General features: G+C 39.2%; 1 protein-coding gene across 1 annotated transcript in view; it reads right to left on the bottom strand.

Annotated features, from left to right (window-relative positions):
• The window catches only part of CORIN (corin, serine peptidase), a 263,664-nt gene that overhangs the window by 229,851 nt on the left and 18,163 nt on the right, over positions 1 to 15,650 (bottom strand). The window contains exon 3 of the mRNA XM_044224366.1: positions 163 to 307. Coding sequence (XP_044080301.1) covers positions 163 to 307 — 145 coding nt within the window. The remainder of the gene's footprint in view (positions 1 to 162; positions 308 to 15,650) is intronic.

Here is a 15,650-nt window from a genome sequence, read left to right as displayed (position 1 = left end):
GCAGAATGATTTCTGTGGCTGAAACTTCAGAGTTGCCTAAGATAATCAATGGATAACCCTCCATCAAGTTGACCCTTTAGGTTACCTAAGTACTAAATAGAAATCATGCTTAGGCTCATTTGAATTTTGACTTCATTTTTCTCTCACAGCAGCATCACTCACCCACAAAGGAAAGCAGGATCACCAGCAGAACGATGAGTGCACAGATACACGGAATCAACACCAGCAACAGGAAGCGGAGAATATTAGCAGTAGCCGCCTTCTGAGAGCAGCCATCACCCATGTTATTGTCAACAGTTCCCAAGACCTAAAGCAAAAGGAGAAAAGGAAATGTGGTTTTAATATGACAAAGCAACTCAAGAGGCCATATGGAATTTTAGAGTACGGCTGTCCATTCAGAGCAGCAGCAGTCCTGAGAGAATCTGGTGCGTGTCCTTGAGGGCATGGAAATGAACTCAGTCACTAAATGATGCTCATAAATGAACAAATAACTGTACAACCGCATTCAGAGCAGAGAAAATCATCTATTTTGGAAATGTTTTTCAGGAGTACATGAACTTTTGAAGTGATTCCACCTTGGTGTTTGTTTGTTTTTTTTTAACATATCTGCCAATTTAGTATTATTCCGAAGGGCTACAAATTACCATGGCCCAGAGCTATAAGCAAAGACAGCCTAGTACCGTGGTTACACATTGGTGAGTAGGTGTAGACAGGACATTATCCAGACTTCATTGCTGTTTGTCTCACCAGTCCTAACCCAACTCTGCATGAATCTGGATAAAATGAATTTGCAGCCATTCAGCAAGGTTAAATGTATTTAGTGACTGAAGTTGAACACTGAAAAAGAGCCTGTCTTGTGGACTAGTTAAACACTGACAACCCCTCAGGACACCTTCCATGGTCTACGCTGCCAGTGTAGCCTATCCATCCGTGAGTGGATTATGAGATGCAGTTGAAGGGGTTCAGATAAAAGTTCTTATCTTCAAATACTTGAAATTTTGCTAATTTAAATTTAAATTGAATACTTTAATTTTTAGTTCCATCTCTTGCCAGAGATGATGTCTGGAAATTCGTTTATTACAAATGGCTAGCTTAGGGCAGTGACTTTTTCAACAGGAATCCGAGATGAAATTAAAAATGATTTGAGGGGCACCTAGGTGACTCAGTCGGTTTAAGCAGCTGCCTTCAGCTTGGGTCATGATCCTGGGGTCCTGGGATTGAGTCCCATGTTGGGCTCCGTGCGCAGTGGGGAGTTTGCCTCTCCCTCTGCTTTCCCCTCCCCCCCCCCACGCTTGCACTCTCTCGCTCTCTTAAATAAATAAATAAAATCTTTTTTTTTTAAGTGATTTGAATCTCACACTATGAGCAGTTCTTCCAGTACCACATAAAGGTGCTTCTCATGGTTTTCTCTTAGACTTCTGACACTCCTTGCATTTTCTCCTATGACAGTTTCAGAGCATGAATAATAACCTCTGCATAACTAACTCCCAAATCTCTCTTGAGTCCCAAACTTCCTTTCAAATTTTATCATAGGTTTCCAATGCCTAGTGCTTAGCCGCATCTCCTCTTAACATGTCCAAAATCAAACTAGTCTTCTCTCTATCCCTACATTTAAACCAGTTCTTCTCCTGATTTCCGTATTTTGCTAACAGACATTCTACTACTTCAAGAACCGCAAGAGTCTTCACTTCATCATCCCCCCCAATGCATTATTCAGGGTTCATTGGTTCTTCCCCTATAACGGATATCTGATTTTGAAAAACGAATGACCTTTGAGACAGAGCCTTATAATAAACAAGCATTATTCAGGGTTCATTGGTTCTTCCCCTATTACAGATATCTGATTTTGAAAAATGAGTGACCTTTGAGACAGAGCCTTATCATAAACAAGACGTTGTTGGTCCTGCACTTGCTTATTTATAGCATATAACAAGTACTTGATAATTTCCCATGGATAAAAAGGCAACTCTGATAGGTTCTTCTGAATTGCAAGGCATATATGATACTCCATTTCTGCTTTATTCTGCCTTTAAGAGAATCAATTCTTGTTCACTAACACATATTGCAAGCAGTGTTCACTGTACACTGTGATGTAATGGTAGCCTCTGTAATTTTAAGAATACCCAATGAGACATATTATTTGAAAGAACATATGATGTTAGCTTGAGAATGGCTTGATCTCCTAGGTTAATGACTTTACTGACTCATTGCCTCTGCACCTGGTTTAATGCACCAGCCAAGGTGAGATCATTCAGAGTTCATCTATAATTTTATCTGCAAGAAGACATGGCACTGTGTTAGAGGAGACCATGAAAAGGATGTGACCACCCACTGGCCCATGAGCTGGCCCCAGAGAATCAGAGGCTCCTCACCCCCTTGAAATGTCCTTGAAATGTACCACTGTTCCCACAGCCAAAGCCATTTTCAAGAATGCAGCCTTGAAAGAGCAATGTGCTGTTGAGACCATCTGGACAAAACACATGACTGAACCCAGTTAAAGCCTCTATATAAACTTTAATGATTCTGGCTGGCAGGTGTGGAAAAGTACTCATCATGTCTGCCCAAGCAAGCCTCATAGCAAGTTCCCTTGCTTATTTAACCTGCTGTCTACCAATCTGAAGTGGTCTGCCTCTTTCTTTAGCACCACCTTGCCCCCTGTATATGGAGGCCAGTTTCAAATTTTAACCGAGGAAGCTCCCAAGTTTGCATACCAACACACTGACACAATTTAATATAAGAGCTGCAATACTGCATTGATTACAAGGCTAGCACTGAGTGGGTGGTGCCCTTTCAGGCTTGGAGATAAGCAAGTGTGGGACTGTAGCCCAACACAGGCAGTAGTAGACTCTACTTACTTATTTACTCAACAATTAGTTATTGAGCACCTACTATTATAATAAGCACAATGATGGATATAACAATGATTTCAGACCAATTGTCCCTCAAAAGTTCAGTCTAATAAGAGATATGTCCACAAATAATATAACTATATGCCAAGGTAGCAAATGATAAGCACCATGAGACTTACAGCTAAAGTGCCATAGGAATTCAAAAGATAGGATCACAATTTCTTGCTGGAGGATCAGGTAAGACATTGTAGAGAACTTGAAGCAGACATAATTCTGAACTGCTCTCCGTGGGTACCTCTATCTTCTCCCAGTCTATCAGCTCTCTCCTTTTTTCATTTCCCTATGTATCTTCTTTAGACTCTTTGGACCATTAATGAAACAATACTCCTGCTAATGCCCTGGACCTGCCTACCCTTCTGGATTTTCTTCTCCCCAACTCCATCATGTAAAAGCCAACACCAGATGACTCCAATGATCTACTCTCTCTGTATCTACACCTGGACAGTCAAATATAGCTGTAGAGGACTACTCAGTTGCTGATGTAAAGCCTTCTCCATTCTCCTCAAACTACCACATCCACTCTGCCCTCACTCTAGGAGATGACCCACTTCAATTTCCATCTTACAGAGAGAATAAAAAACAATCAAATGAGAATTGCCTCATCTACCTAAATCTAAACCTACACACATGATCATTTATAGAACCTTCTTTTCTGTTCAAACACAGAAGCTATTGAAGGCTCTTCGTATTTAAGATGACTCCTCCTACTTTTGTGACCAATTTCATCTCCTTCTCCCTTCTCAGGAATTTTACACCTTAATTCTCCATTAAATCATATGTTCAAACTCTCTCCCATTCTCTTTCCCTCCCTCCCCCTTCCATCAGCTTTTTTTTTTTTTTTTTTTTTTGGAATTTTAGAAGTTTAATGTGAAGATGTCAAGATTATGGTGAAAAACTTTTTTTTTCCCAATTTATTTATTTTCAGAAAAACAGTGGAGAACAGTGTGGAGATTCCTCAAGAAATTAAAAATAGAGCTTCCCTACGACCCTGCAATTGCATTCCATCAGCTTTTTATCATATTCAGGTCTTTCCAGTTTTGTTTTGTTTTTTTAACCATCCTCAAGCCTGTATCACACTTCAGCCACTGTCCTCTCTCTCTCATCCAAAACACCCTAGGAGTTGTTAAAACTTATCGTCCAAATTTCTTCACTTACTGTTTACTCTTTTACAATTTGGGACCCACTTCTGTCACTGCACCAAAAGAGCTTTTGCTATGGTCACCAATGACCTCCACGTTGCTCTATTCCAAAGACATTTTTCGCTCACCCTTGTAATGACATCCCAGCACCATGTGAGAGATCGAATTCTCAGTTAACCCCTCCCATCTGCTTCAAACACTTTCTTCTCTTGACTTCTGTTTCTCCTCCCTGTCCGGTCATTCCTTCTCTTTCTGTAAATTCTTTTCTTACATTCATACTCTCTGAGCAATGTCGCCCACACAAATAGCTCAATTGCCAGCCCTACACACTTGACTTACATCTTTACCTAACAAGCGTAGATCTTTCCCCTGGGCTCCAGAGTTTTGTATCCAACTGAGCATTTGACCTCTCCCCAGTGGATGTTACAAAAATACCTCATACCTAACATGTCTGAAACCAAATAAATAATCTTTATCCCCATGTCTGGTATTTTTTCAGAGCTCCCTATCTTAGGAAAAAGTAATTGAGCACCTATTGTGTGTCAGGTACTGTTTGTGCACTTAAATATCAGGCAGAGTGAAAATATCCAGCCTCATAGATCCTACATTCTAGTAAAAACTACCATCGTGTCTCACCTGGAATGGTTTACCTACATCTAATCTTGCACTCCCTAATTTATTCTCCACACTCTAGCCCCAGTGAGAGACTATATACCACCGGATGATGAGAAAAGGCAACATAAAAATGATCCCCAAAATGAACTAATTCAGAAGATTGAGAGCCTGGAACTAGAGATGATCATGAGAAGCATAGACCCAGTGGCTTGGCAGAGATCTGGGGAGGGCTTTGGACTTTCGCAGGAGCATATGGAATTTCAAGTCCATTTTATTAAGATTTCAAAGGTCAAAGAGACCACAGTTGATATTTCAGCTGCATTAGCCTTTATCCTATTCTGCCTTCCCGCAGCATTTGACTTCACTAACACATAGTACAGTCTTGAGAATACTTCTACAGCTGCAAATGGCAAAAACTGTTTTAGAATAAAAAGATACCTGCTTCTGTAATCATAGCATAAATAATTTTAACTCAGTTGTGACGCTCTCTTTAAATGAAAATACCTCCCTTTTCTCATCAGTGTACACCTGGCATCTGGAGCAGCACTTGAGTACAATCAGAAGTGGATTATACCTGTTGAATAAATAAGTGAATTAAATTGCTTATACATAAATTGCTCTTTGATCATTATGCAAATTACTACTACTTTTTAAATTGTATATGTCTCACGGAGTCCATTCTCAAGTCACGAAATTGAAAATGTTATTTGGTAAACAAGTGAAAACGTTTCCCTTTCAGAAAAAAATATACTAAAATTAATAGAATCAGCTTTTACTAGGATCATTAGTACAACTCCATACTCACATTTCCTATTAAAAGCTTTGAAGTCAGCTAGAAAATTTTGTGGTTTAAGAAGTACATTTTAGTGAATTTTATGACAGACAAAAATTTTTAAATACCATCTTTGTTAAGAACATGAAACAAAGTGGCTTTGTTACTTACTTAACCCCCTAAATCAGAGATTCCCAGATATTCTTGGTTCAGGGCACTATGTGTCCAGGTAACTTTTTTCAATGGCCTAAACCAAAAGAAATGCCTAACAATTCCACTTATTAAGTCTCTTGATCCAATTATGTTATCAGTATCTTTATCCTAAAAACTTAGTAGACATTTGAAAAAGAGCAACACATAATTTGAAATAAAAAACATTTTCATGTTATTCTTCAATAATGACAATTACTTACAATTATAATGTGTGTATCTGTTGGGCAGTGCACAATACCTCAAACCTCAGAATCAGATTGGAAATCACTGTCACTCACTGCCTGTTTCACATAGATTTTTCCATGGAACAACGTGTTATACAACCACCACCAAGAACCCAGCTTTATGAAGACAGGCAATATCAAAAGGAATCCAGTACAATCTAATGTTGACAATGAACTACCTCAACCTAGTAGAGGTTTGTTGGTAACCAACAAATGTTGAGTATCACTGGATTCCCCTCAAAAATTGAAAATAACTAGCAGAGTCTCTGTGCACCACTGCAGTTTTGGGGTACCTCAGTTCACAGTTTGGAAATCATAGCTCTAGACTATTTTCCCACATCTACCTGCCTAAGTTTGAATCCTTAGAGAAGTAATTCATCTTCAACCCCATTCAGCAAGCCTCCCTTGATCATCTAGATACACATCATCTCCCTCTGCTTCATCTGAATTTCTGGTCGGTGGCAGAAACTGATCGGCTGCTAGCATCTATTCTTTTCCTCTGATCTTAGAAAGAGAATCCTAAAATTTAGTTCGGCCAATATTTAATGTCAACTTAAAATAAAGACAACATCTCCAAGCCTCTCTTGCAGCTATGTGAGGCCATGTGGCTGAGTTTCTGCTCATGAGATGAAATGAGAAGTGGTAAATGTGACTTCTAGGAAGTGTCCTCAAAGAGAAGGGTATGGTCCTTCCTCTTTCCTGCTTGTGGAAATACAAGTGTAATGGCTGCAGCTCAAGCATTCATTTTATTATTTTTTTAAAGATATATTTATTTATTTGAGAGAGAGAGAGAGCATGTGAGCAGGAGGAGGGGCAGAGGAGAGAGAACTCTCAAGCAGACTCCCCACTGAGTGTGGAGCCTGACTCAGAGCTTGGTTTCACGACCTTGAGATCGTGACCTGAGCCGAAATCAAGAGTCAGACACTCAACTGACTGAACCACCAAGGTGCCCCTCAAGCAACTATTTCAGACTCTGACGTAAAATCTATATGAAGGAGGTGGCTGAAAAGCAAGAAGAGGGAATCTGACTTCCTGATGGATTTCTGAATCTTCTCTATTAGCCCTGAACAGCTTATTTTCCAGATTATATTCACATGAGAAAGGAATAAATCCTTGATAAATAAATCACTGTTAACATAAATATTCTATCACTTGCAGTTGAAGCAATTTCGACTGGCCTAGGCATTTATCACTTTCTACTTGGGATCATGGTCATAGATGTACATACAAAAGTTACTAAACTACAATTTCAGGAAGTAAAGATACATGTTCAGTTCAGTCAATAAAACCTTTCATCATGTGCCCAGAAAATTATTTTTAGTCCCTAGGCAACTAACCAGTGCCTAGTACCTAGTAGGATCAAAATAAATATACGCATTCTCAATTGAATAAATTACTCACAGTTAAAGCTAAAAAAAAATTTTCCCAAGAAATGTGTGGGATTTTTAATATACTTTTGATAGGAGGGAGATAAAAACCACTAAAAGACTTTTCATGATAAATAATATTTCTGTCAAGTTTGTTTGCCTTTGACCAGAAAAACGGCAACTCAGTGTGACCACAGTGGATTATCTCCTGTTAGTCAGGAGCTCGGTGCCTTTTATGCCTTCAACAAGGATAAATTCCAAAGAAAAAATTTACAACTAAGTAAATGAGAGCTTTTCAATCTTCAATTAAAAATTTCTCAATCCAGTGTAGTAGCCAAAATGGAGTTACTGGGAGCAAGCAAAAAAAAGTAAGGGTAGTTAAAATGCAGGCAATCATTGGACAAGTTCATCTCACAATCCCATCAGAATCCCCACATTTCTAGTGACTTCAGCAATCTCCTCCCTGGTTGCCCCATATCCTCACTCATCTCCTTCCAATCTCCATATTGTGGTTCTGCTTAAAACTCTCCAGAAACTTCAGAGACAAAAACAAGCTTCCTTAATATGCCATAAAAGACAAGGCTTTTCAGATGTTAGTGTGCATGTGAAACACACTGGGAGGGGCTGAGACAGTAGGTCTGGGGTAGAGCCTGAGACAGTGCATTTCTTAGCAGCTCCGAGGTAATGCTGATGCCACTTTCCAGAGCAGGATCTGGAGACCTTTCTAGGTCTGCCTTGTCTATGCTCGGCTCACTGAACATCATTCATGGCCTCTCTCTCTACACTTCTGCCACCTTCTGCTACTCACCCAGATCCTCACAAGCCTTCTGCCTAGAATGGCCTCCCTCCAGCTCTCAGCCAGCCTGTGTCACTCATCAACTCATGACTTGTGAATGATTCTCGTCTTTCTGCTCTTTACCCCAGTTGCAATTTACATGTATGGGTGTGATTCTTAGATTACATTGGTTATTCCTCCTACACAGTAGGCTCCATGAGCTCAAGGACTATGTTGGTTTTTGCTCCCTATTGTAGCCTTAGTACTCAAAAAGCGCCTTGACTGTACTAGGAACTCCATAAAAGTATTAAAATAATGAACCAGGGCATCTGGGTGGCTCAGTCAGTTGAGCAGCCGACTCTTGATTTCGGCTTAGGTCATAATCACTGCATCCCAGGATGGAGCCCCATTGGGCTCTGTGCCCAATGGGGAGTCTGCTTGAGATTTCCTCTCCCTCTTTCACTGCCCCTCCCCCACTCATGCTATCTCTTGCTCCCACACACACTCTCGCTCTCTCTTTCTAAAATAAATAAATAAATTTGAAAAATAATGAATCAGGGGCGCCTGGGTGGCTCAGTGGGTTAAAGCCTCTGCCTTCGGCTCAGGTCATGGTCCCAGGGTCCTGGGATCGAGCCCTGCATCAGGCTCTCTGCTCAGTGGGGAGCCTGCTTCTTCCTCTCTCTCTGCCTGCCTCTCTGCCTGCTTGTGATCTCTGTCTGTCAAGTAAATAAATAAATAAATAAAATCTTTTAAAAAAATAATAAAATAAATAAAAATAATGAATCAAAGTCACCTAAATATGGCATCCTACTCTCAAAAAAGTCTTAGAAACACAAGGACTAAAATGCTGCTCCATTTTGGAATATTTACTACAGACATAATAATAACATAAATAATAACAATACAGCAAAAAAACAAAACAAAAAAAACATTGAGAATTTCCTGTGGGCCAAGCACTGCTCTCAGCATTTTGCATAGAAAATAGTTTTTATAATTCTTAAAACAGCTCTACTAGGTGGCATTTACAGGTGAGAAGTGTGAGGTTCTTTGTGAAAAATATGATAAAAAATAATTCAAGGTTATTGGCAAAAAGGCAGTATCCAAAGCAATACTGAGTCATTCAGTTCCTTTTTCTGAAGCTCAGTAGAAAGACCAGAGATCTCATATTTTTTTTAACTTGGCCTAGTTCTACGGCTTTTAGAACTTCTTAAAACACATTATCCATTCACCAGCTCTGTCCCTGTGAAAAAAGACCAAGCTTTTTACCCACTGAGTCATGAAAAACTGAATCCAGATGCCCCAAACCCTGTGAAGGACTAGATCCCATGGCCCTCATCATCAGAAGTTCAAAACCACCCATCTCTAAGCACAGCTGCTCTTTTGGGGAGTAAGAAATAGAGCTTTTCCTGAGTCTCCATGTTTCCATGCTGACTCCTAGGCCAGATATGGCATAATGGAGGATTACGACTTCACCACAGCCAGTAATAAGAGATAAGTTTTAGAAATGGCCTGTCTGTAGTATTTTTCACCTTCTTTCTAGAGGGTCATATTTCAAAATTACCTTTAATACCTTGATCTAATTAAGTAAAACCTTAATTACCTGGAATCTTTAAATACATAAGTTTTCTGTTCTCTATCTTTCAGAGAGACGGAAAAATCACAAGAAAATAAGCAAACTGTCAAGAATTAAATTTATAAAATATTGCCAGAGAATGTTTTGCAATTCTGAAAAATGTGGAATCTTCTACAGTTTCTATAGTATGGAATATTTTGCCTTAAGAATCTAAGTCTTGGCCTTCATGATCAATTTTCAAAGATGTGGATGTTATTCTGCTTAGCATAGCATAAGTAACATCATTTCAAGAGTAAAAAAATCAGAATAGAAAGGAGATTCAAGTTGCTATTTAATTCATGAAAAACCTAATTAACAACAATGACAAAAACCCTATTCCTTGACCTCTCCAAGGTTTTGCTAAACATATGTTATCCTTGGCCTATAATAGCTCTGAAAGCGGTAATATTCATCCAAAGATACTGTCTATAAAGAGATTAATTCAGCTTGCTACTTCTTAATGTACAGCATCTGATGTAGAGATATATTGATTATTTTTATTTCGAATAGGGTTTGTTTAAGTTATAACCAATGGTCAGGCAAACTTGAGGCAATATATAAACTGTTTAATATTAGCAGAGTATTTTGAAATGTGAAAGTTAATTCTACCTTCATAACATGATACTATGTTATGGATTTTCTTAAATAGCACAACAGCTATATTCTTAAATACAATTATGTAGACTTAGTTAACATAGCATGGTTAGTCAACAGTCTGTGAATTTTAACCACGTACAAATATTCCTACCCAAATGTTATTCTAATTCATATATGTTGATCTTGTAGATTTCATAAAATTCCATTTATCACTTTGAAGTTTATGATATGAGCAAGTCAAATATCAAAACATTCTTAAGCCAAAATGACAGTGCACATTTCAGGGGATTGGATTTTATGCAAAACTATGGCAAAATTCAATAACCATCTGTCCTACCGACAAAGATTTGCTTGCAGCGTTGAAAACAATTCAAAAGAAAAATTCATCCCAAACCCAAACTATGTGTTGGTTTGAGACTAACAGCACCTTAGTTCTCTAGGCAGGAAGCTGATGACCAGCAAATGTATTCTGGACTCCACTGGTTCAGTGGTGCAGAGAACAGCCTGCAAGGAAGACAAGGTCACTCTGGCTTGTGTGGCCTGAGCAGGACACAGAAGCTTCCTCTAAACTCTGTGGGGATATTACACTGCCACATGTTAATACACTCCCAGTCCTGAAGAAAATACAGACATCAAGTCTCAGCTTGCTGCTAGATATTCAGCTTAGAACATTGTCTCCTGTACGACTATCACTCCAAAATGTGATCTGAATTGTTTTTTCAGTATTAAAGAAAGGGCTAATTCAACCCACTTCCACTGCCTATCCACTAAGCAAAGACAAGCCAATGGCTACCCCATATTTAAGAAGCAAATCTGCCAGCACTAGATGCTTTCCTTTCTGTTCTCAATAAACTATGAAAGTATTCCCTATATGAACTATAAGTAGATTTATTGAGTAAGAGATCGGTGATTTAGATACACTCAAACCAGACATCTGTTAACTCTCCAAACATTAGCTCCCACTCTACCATTAAGCAAAATGCTTCTAAATCATCCATCACTGAATTATGCCAAACCCAAATGTCTTTTGTTGTGATGTTTGTTTTTAATGTTCCAAGAGGCATGAAGAACAAGCATCTGGTTTTCAGTAAGTCTTTTCATCCCATTTTCTGGTATTTAATTGATGCGTACAAAGTTCAAAGAACTCATGAGCTCTCACAAAATGAAATTACTCCGTTCACACCACAACACATGGTTCTGCAAGCCAACCATGCTCACATTTTCTCCTTTGAAAATTAACATGACAGCAGCACCAGATTGTACCTCCACCCCAAGTCTCACATTCACACATCCCAGAAAGGATGCCCAGTACAGAGACTAAATATCGACAACTTGTTTTTTCACTGTTGAGGAGACTGATTAATAATAATAATCCAGGGACGCCTGGGTGGCTCAGTTGGTTAAGTGGCTGCCTTCAGCTCAGGTCATGATCCCAGGGTCCTGGGATCAAGTCCCGCATGGGGCTCCTTGCTCAGCAGGGAGCCTGCTTCTCTCTCTGCCTGTGCCTGCTTGTGTGCTCTCTCTCTCTTTCTCTGACAAATAAATAAAATCTTCAAAAAAAATAATAATCTAGTACCTAGGCAGTGTAACATTTCAGTGTTTCTGTTTTGAGGGTAGCATTGTTTAGCTGAAGTCTGAAATATGAGCGAGAAGACTGGAATGTTTCAGAGGCAACTTGTACAATATTGTCTCCACCACTGAAAATCTAGGTGACCTTATAAAGCCATCACAGAGTCCCAACCATATTTCCATATCTGTAAGGGGTGAAAAATAAATGGCTTGTGCCAACCACAAATATTCCAAAAATAAAATGAAATTAGTAAAGAAGAAGAAGAAGAAGGGGAGGAGGAAGAGGGGGAGAAGGTCTCTTTCAAGTTCAGATAGCTCTAAGAGTCTTGACTTCTCTCCAACACACTGAGTGGAGTTTGCTCAATTTGGTCTCTGGAGGAAAGTTGTAACAATCTTTATTCCAGGGAGGAGATGTCGTCCGAGGCAATAAGAAAACCTTTTAAGGTAAACTTCATTTTCTCCAGAGCAAGGTGGGAGACTCATATTTCTGTTCAGTTACAGAAGAGGATCTCAGAACAAAACAGCAGGCAACTCCCCATCAGGACAAGTTAGATAAATAGGGCCCTGGGTCCTTTTTGTGAGATGACTTTGCCCCCAATCTCAAACATGTCAATGTTACCATTTTATGGCAAACACAAATATTGAAGAAATAAAAGATCCCTTTTAAGGTAGATACAACATCAGAAATATTTCTGCATATATTAAATCGTCTCAAAGCCTTTCCGGTATATTGCTTTGGAAACAATGGTGGCTACGGGGGAAAAGAGGGGAGGGTTGGGTTATCCAATCCTCAGGAAATTAAATGTTTGACACTTACTCATTAAAATGTTTTAAATTTAACATCTTGATTATAAGTTACTGTATTTTGAAGGATGCTATGCCAAAATGCAGAGGAGCCTAACATATTCTCAAATAAAGCCAAGCTATTTTTCACGGGGCATTAAGAAAGCTGTTGAGTGTGGGCAAATCTCAGAGACTTCATTGACCCACTGATCCTATGACAATGGAAATGTTGTGACTTTTAAAAATTCAATCAGATTGGCAAAGTGAGAACAGAACTGAAATATTGACTCTTGACAGCTGAAAACGATCAGGGAATGCATATGAGACAAAATGGATTTTATGTTCTACAACAATCCATTTCAGACATTTCAGTGCAAAGCAAAACATAAACAGATGTTGAAAACAGTTAACCTACTGAACCTACCTGCGAAAAGGAATCCTGCAGTTAAAAAAAAAAAAAAGAAGTACAAGTAAGAATTTTATATGTTAGATGAAGCAGCAATTTCTTTCAGAAGACGTGGAGCAAAGAGTTCCAAACTCAGCATTCATCATTTGTTTTGCTATATTTCATGAACTTTCTAGTTGGACAATACAGAGAATTTCTATGTTGTGTTCCATCACATCATATCTATGCCACATGTTAAAATCTCATTCGTGTGGCTTATTCCACTCATGCCTGTTTAGCACTTACGCTGTGGGCCGCTGGGCTACAGGAATATAAAGATGAGAAAGACATAGTCCCTGCCCTTCAGGAGTTGACAGCCTCCCTCCCAGAAGATGCACAACTTCACGAGTGACTTCAATACCCTGGGACAGGACAGTAATACCCATTTGTAGAAAGGACAAGTCCACCATAGAGCGGAGTGAACTAGAGGACAGTCAGGCCACACTGTTACGTTTTTAAAAATATGTAAGCTTCTGCTTTTGCACCAGGATGGAACAACAGTATTTTGTAAGCATTTGGGTCTCAAACCCTGTGTGTGTGTTGGTTGAGGGAGGAGGGAAACCAAGGGAAATCAACATAATCAACATTTTAAGGAGGGCAATTTTTCACTAATGGGGCTCTCACACATATTTCAGGACATTTGGCATCTCTGGCCACCACCTAATAATAAATGTCAGCAAAAATTCTCCCCCCACCACAAACCAGGCATCGTGACCCACAACGCGTCCCCCATTATTTCCATATCCCCCTCACCCCAGGGTACTATGGTTTCCGGATGAGAAGCATTTGGGCTTCTCATTGAACACATACCGCAAGGTCAGCTCTATGCCCTGGATGCAAGGCAAAGTCCTCAGTTAGCAAATTTCTCCCACATTCTACAGGCATTAACTAACACTGAGAGTTAATATCTTTAAATAAACACAGAGTTTATAACTTTTTTCCACAGAGAGATAATATACTATTGGAGATCACACATCATGCCTTTTAATTGTGACCATCATCCTACTGGGCATATAAAAGGACACAGAAACTTAATGTCAACATTAATTAAAGAGGAGAAGTATAATTTATTAAGCCCTTCAAAACCTAACATCTACTACATTAAACCAGGAATGATGAGGAAAAGTAAGGAGTAGTATTTGGGGGAAAATACCCATGTGGTGATTATTTCTTGGGCAGACAGGGCATGAGGCCTTAAGCTTTGGTGGACCTGTACCAAGTGGGGTTCATGAAGGATTTTAGATTTGGGACAATCTTTGCAGCCTCTGCCCCCAGGCTACATAGCTGTAACTTGGCCTAGGGTTTCAAGTGAGGCTGAGGTAGGATCCAGCCTTTGTAGTTCTGGAGGTGAGCAGAACAAAATGTGATGCTTGGAAAATACAAAGCAGCTAAGATTCTTTGGCTTTCCAGGAGTTGACATGAACTCCTGGTTTTGACTATTTGTGCCAGCCTTAGAATAGATATTGAAGAAATTTTGCCCCAGGTTCCATTTCTTATTACGTTGTTTAAACAATAGTTGGCCATGGGAAGAAACCAACAAGAGGAGGTAACAAAACCTCAGATGTACAGGACTTATCCAGAGGCCTTAGCCATCCTCCAGCACATGGTCCTAATCCGTCCTGGATTTGTTAATCAAATAACCTCTAACCCCGGCATTAGATTTTAGAGGCTAGTTCATGATTGTCAAGGAAAGGTGGCAGATCTTTGTTTCAAAAGAAACAAAAAGAACGGACAGCTTTATCATCTTATATTCCATCTTCCTGAGGTGAAGTAAGAACACAACTCAATAAAATTTTTATAAATACAATTCTAAAAAGGTCATTTAAAAAGCTTAAGCATTGAACATTCTGTCTTGACAAAATCAATTTAACTCAGGGAGTCAAAGGAGATGTGGAATGGTTTAAAAGTTTATACTTCAGTCTTACTTCCAAAACAACAGACTGACAAAGCTAGAGGCAGAGATCTCCTTAAGAGAAAGGCTGAGGCTTGATCCAAATGCGGGGAGCAGAAAGGAAGAAGAAAACATGACTCTGGCAGTCTAGGTAGAGACTAGCAAAGTTGCACCCAGGTCTACCACTCTTAAAGAGGCTACTATAAATTTAAAAAAAAAAAAAAAGAGGCTACTATAAAGGGGAAGATAGTTTTGGTGGTTATTAGATAATAATATATGGCTGGAATCCAAAGAAATCAAAGAGAGGAGGAAGGGCAAGATCTCAAAGAACAAATAAATTGATTGTCCCCAAGGAGGCAAGCATTGGAAAAATTACTGAAAGCTGGCTTCGTAAAGCTGCCAGTAGAGAGTTCATTGCAAGAACAATTCGGAAAACATGCTTTCTAGGTTGTACAGCTATACCAAGTAGCTACTGAGAACAGTATTCATGGAACCCACAGTCCCTCTGGGGAGAAAGAGAGTAAGTAGCTATACAAATATTCATTTAATATAATTGTGTTAAGTGCTGTATAGAGTGACTACTGGGTAAATAATTTGTGGTAATGTGAAAATGAACTTGCAAAACTCACTTGCACTTTTCCATGAAAACTTAACATGTTATCCTTAACTACAACAGGAAACAGTCTAATACTGAAAATCCTTCACTGACAAGGAATTCTAATGAATGTTTACTTATTAG

The sequence above is a fragment of the Neovison vison genome, chromosome 11 (assembly GCF_020171115.1).
Source record: "Neovison vison isolate M4711 chromosome 11, ASM_NN_V1, whole genome shotgun sequence".
Classification (NCBI taxonomy): Eukaryota; Metazoa; Chordata; class Mammalia; order Carnivora; family Mustelidae; genus Neogale; species Neogale vison.
This window is presented reverse-complemented; position numbering and strand designations above follow the sequence as displayed.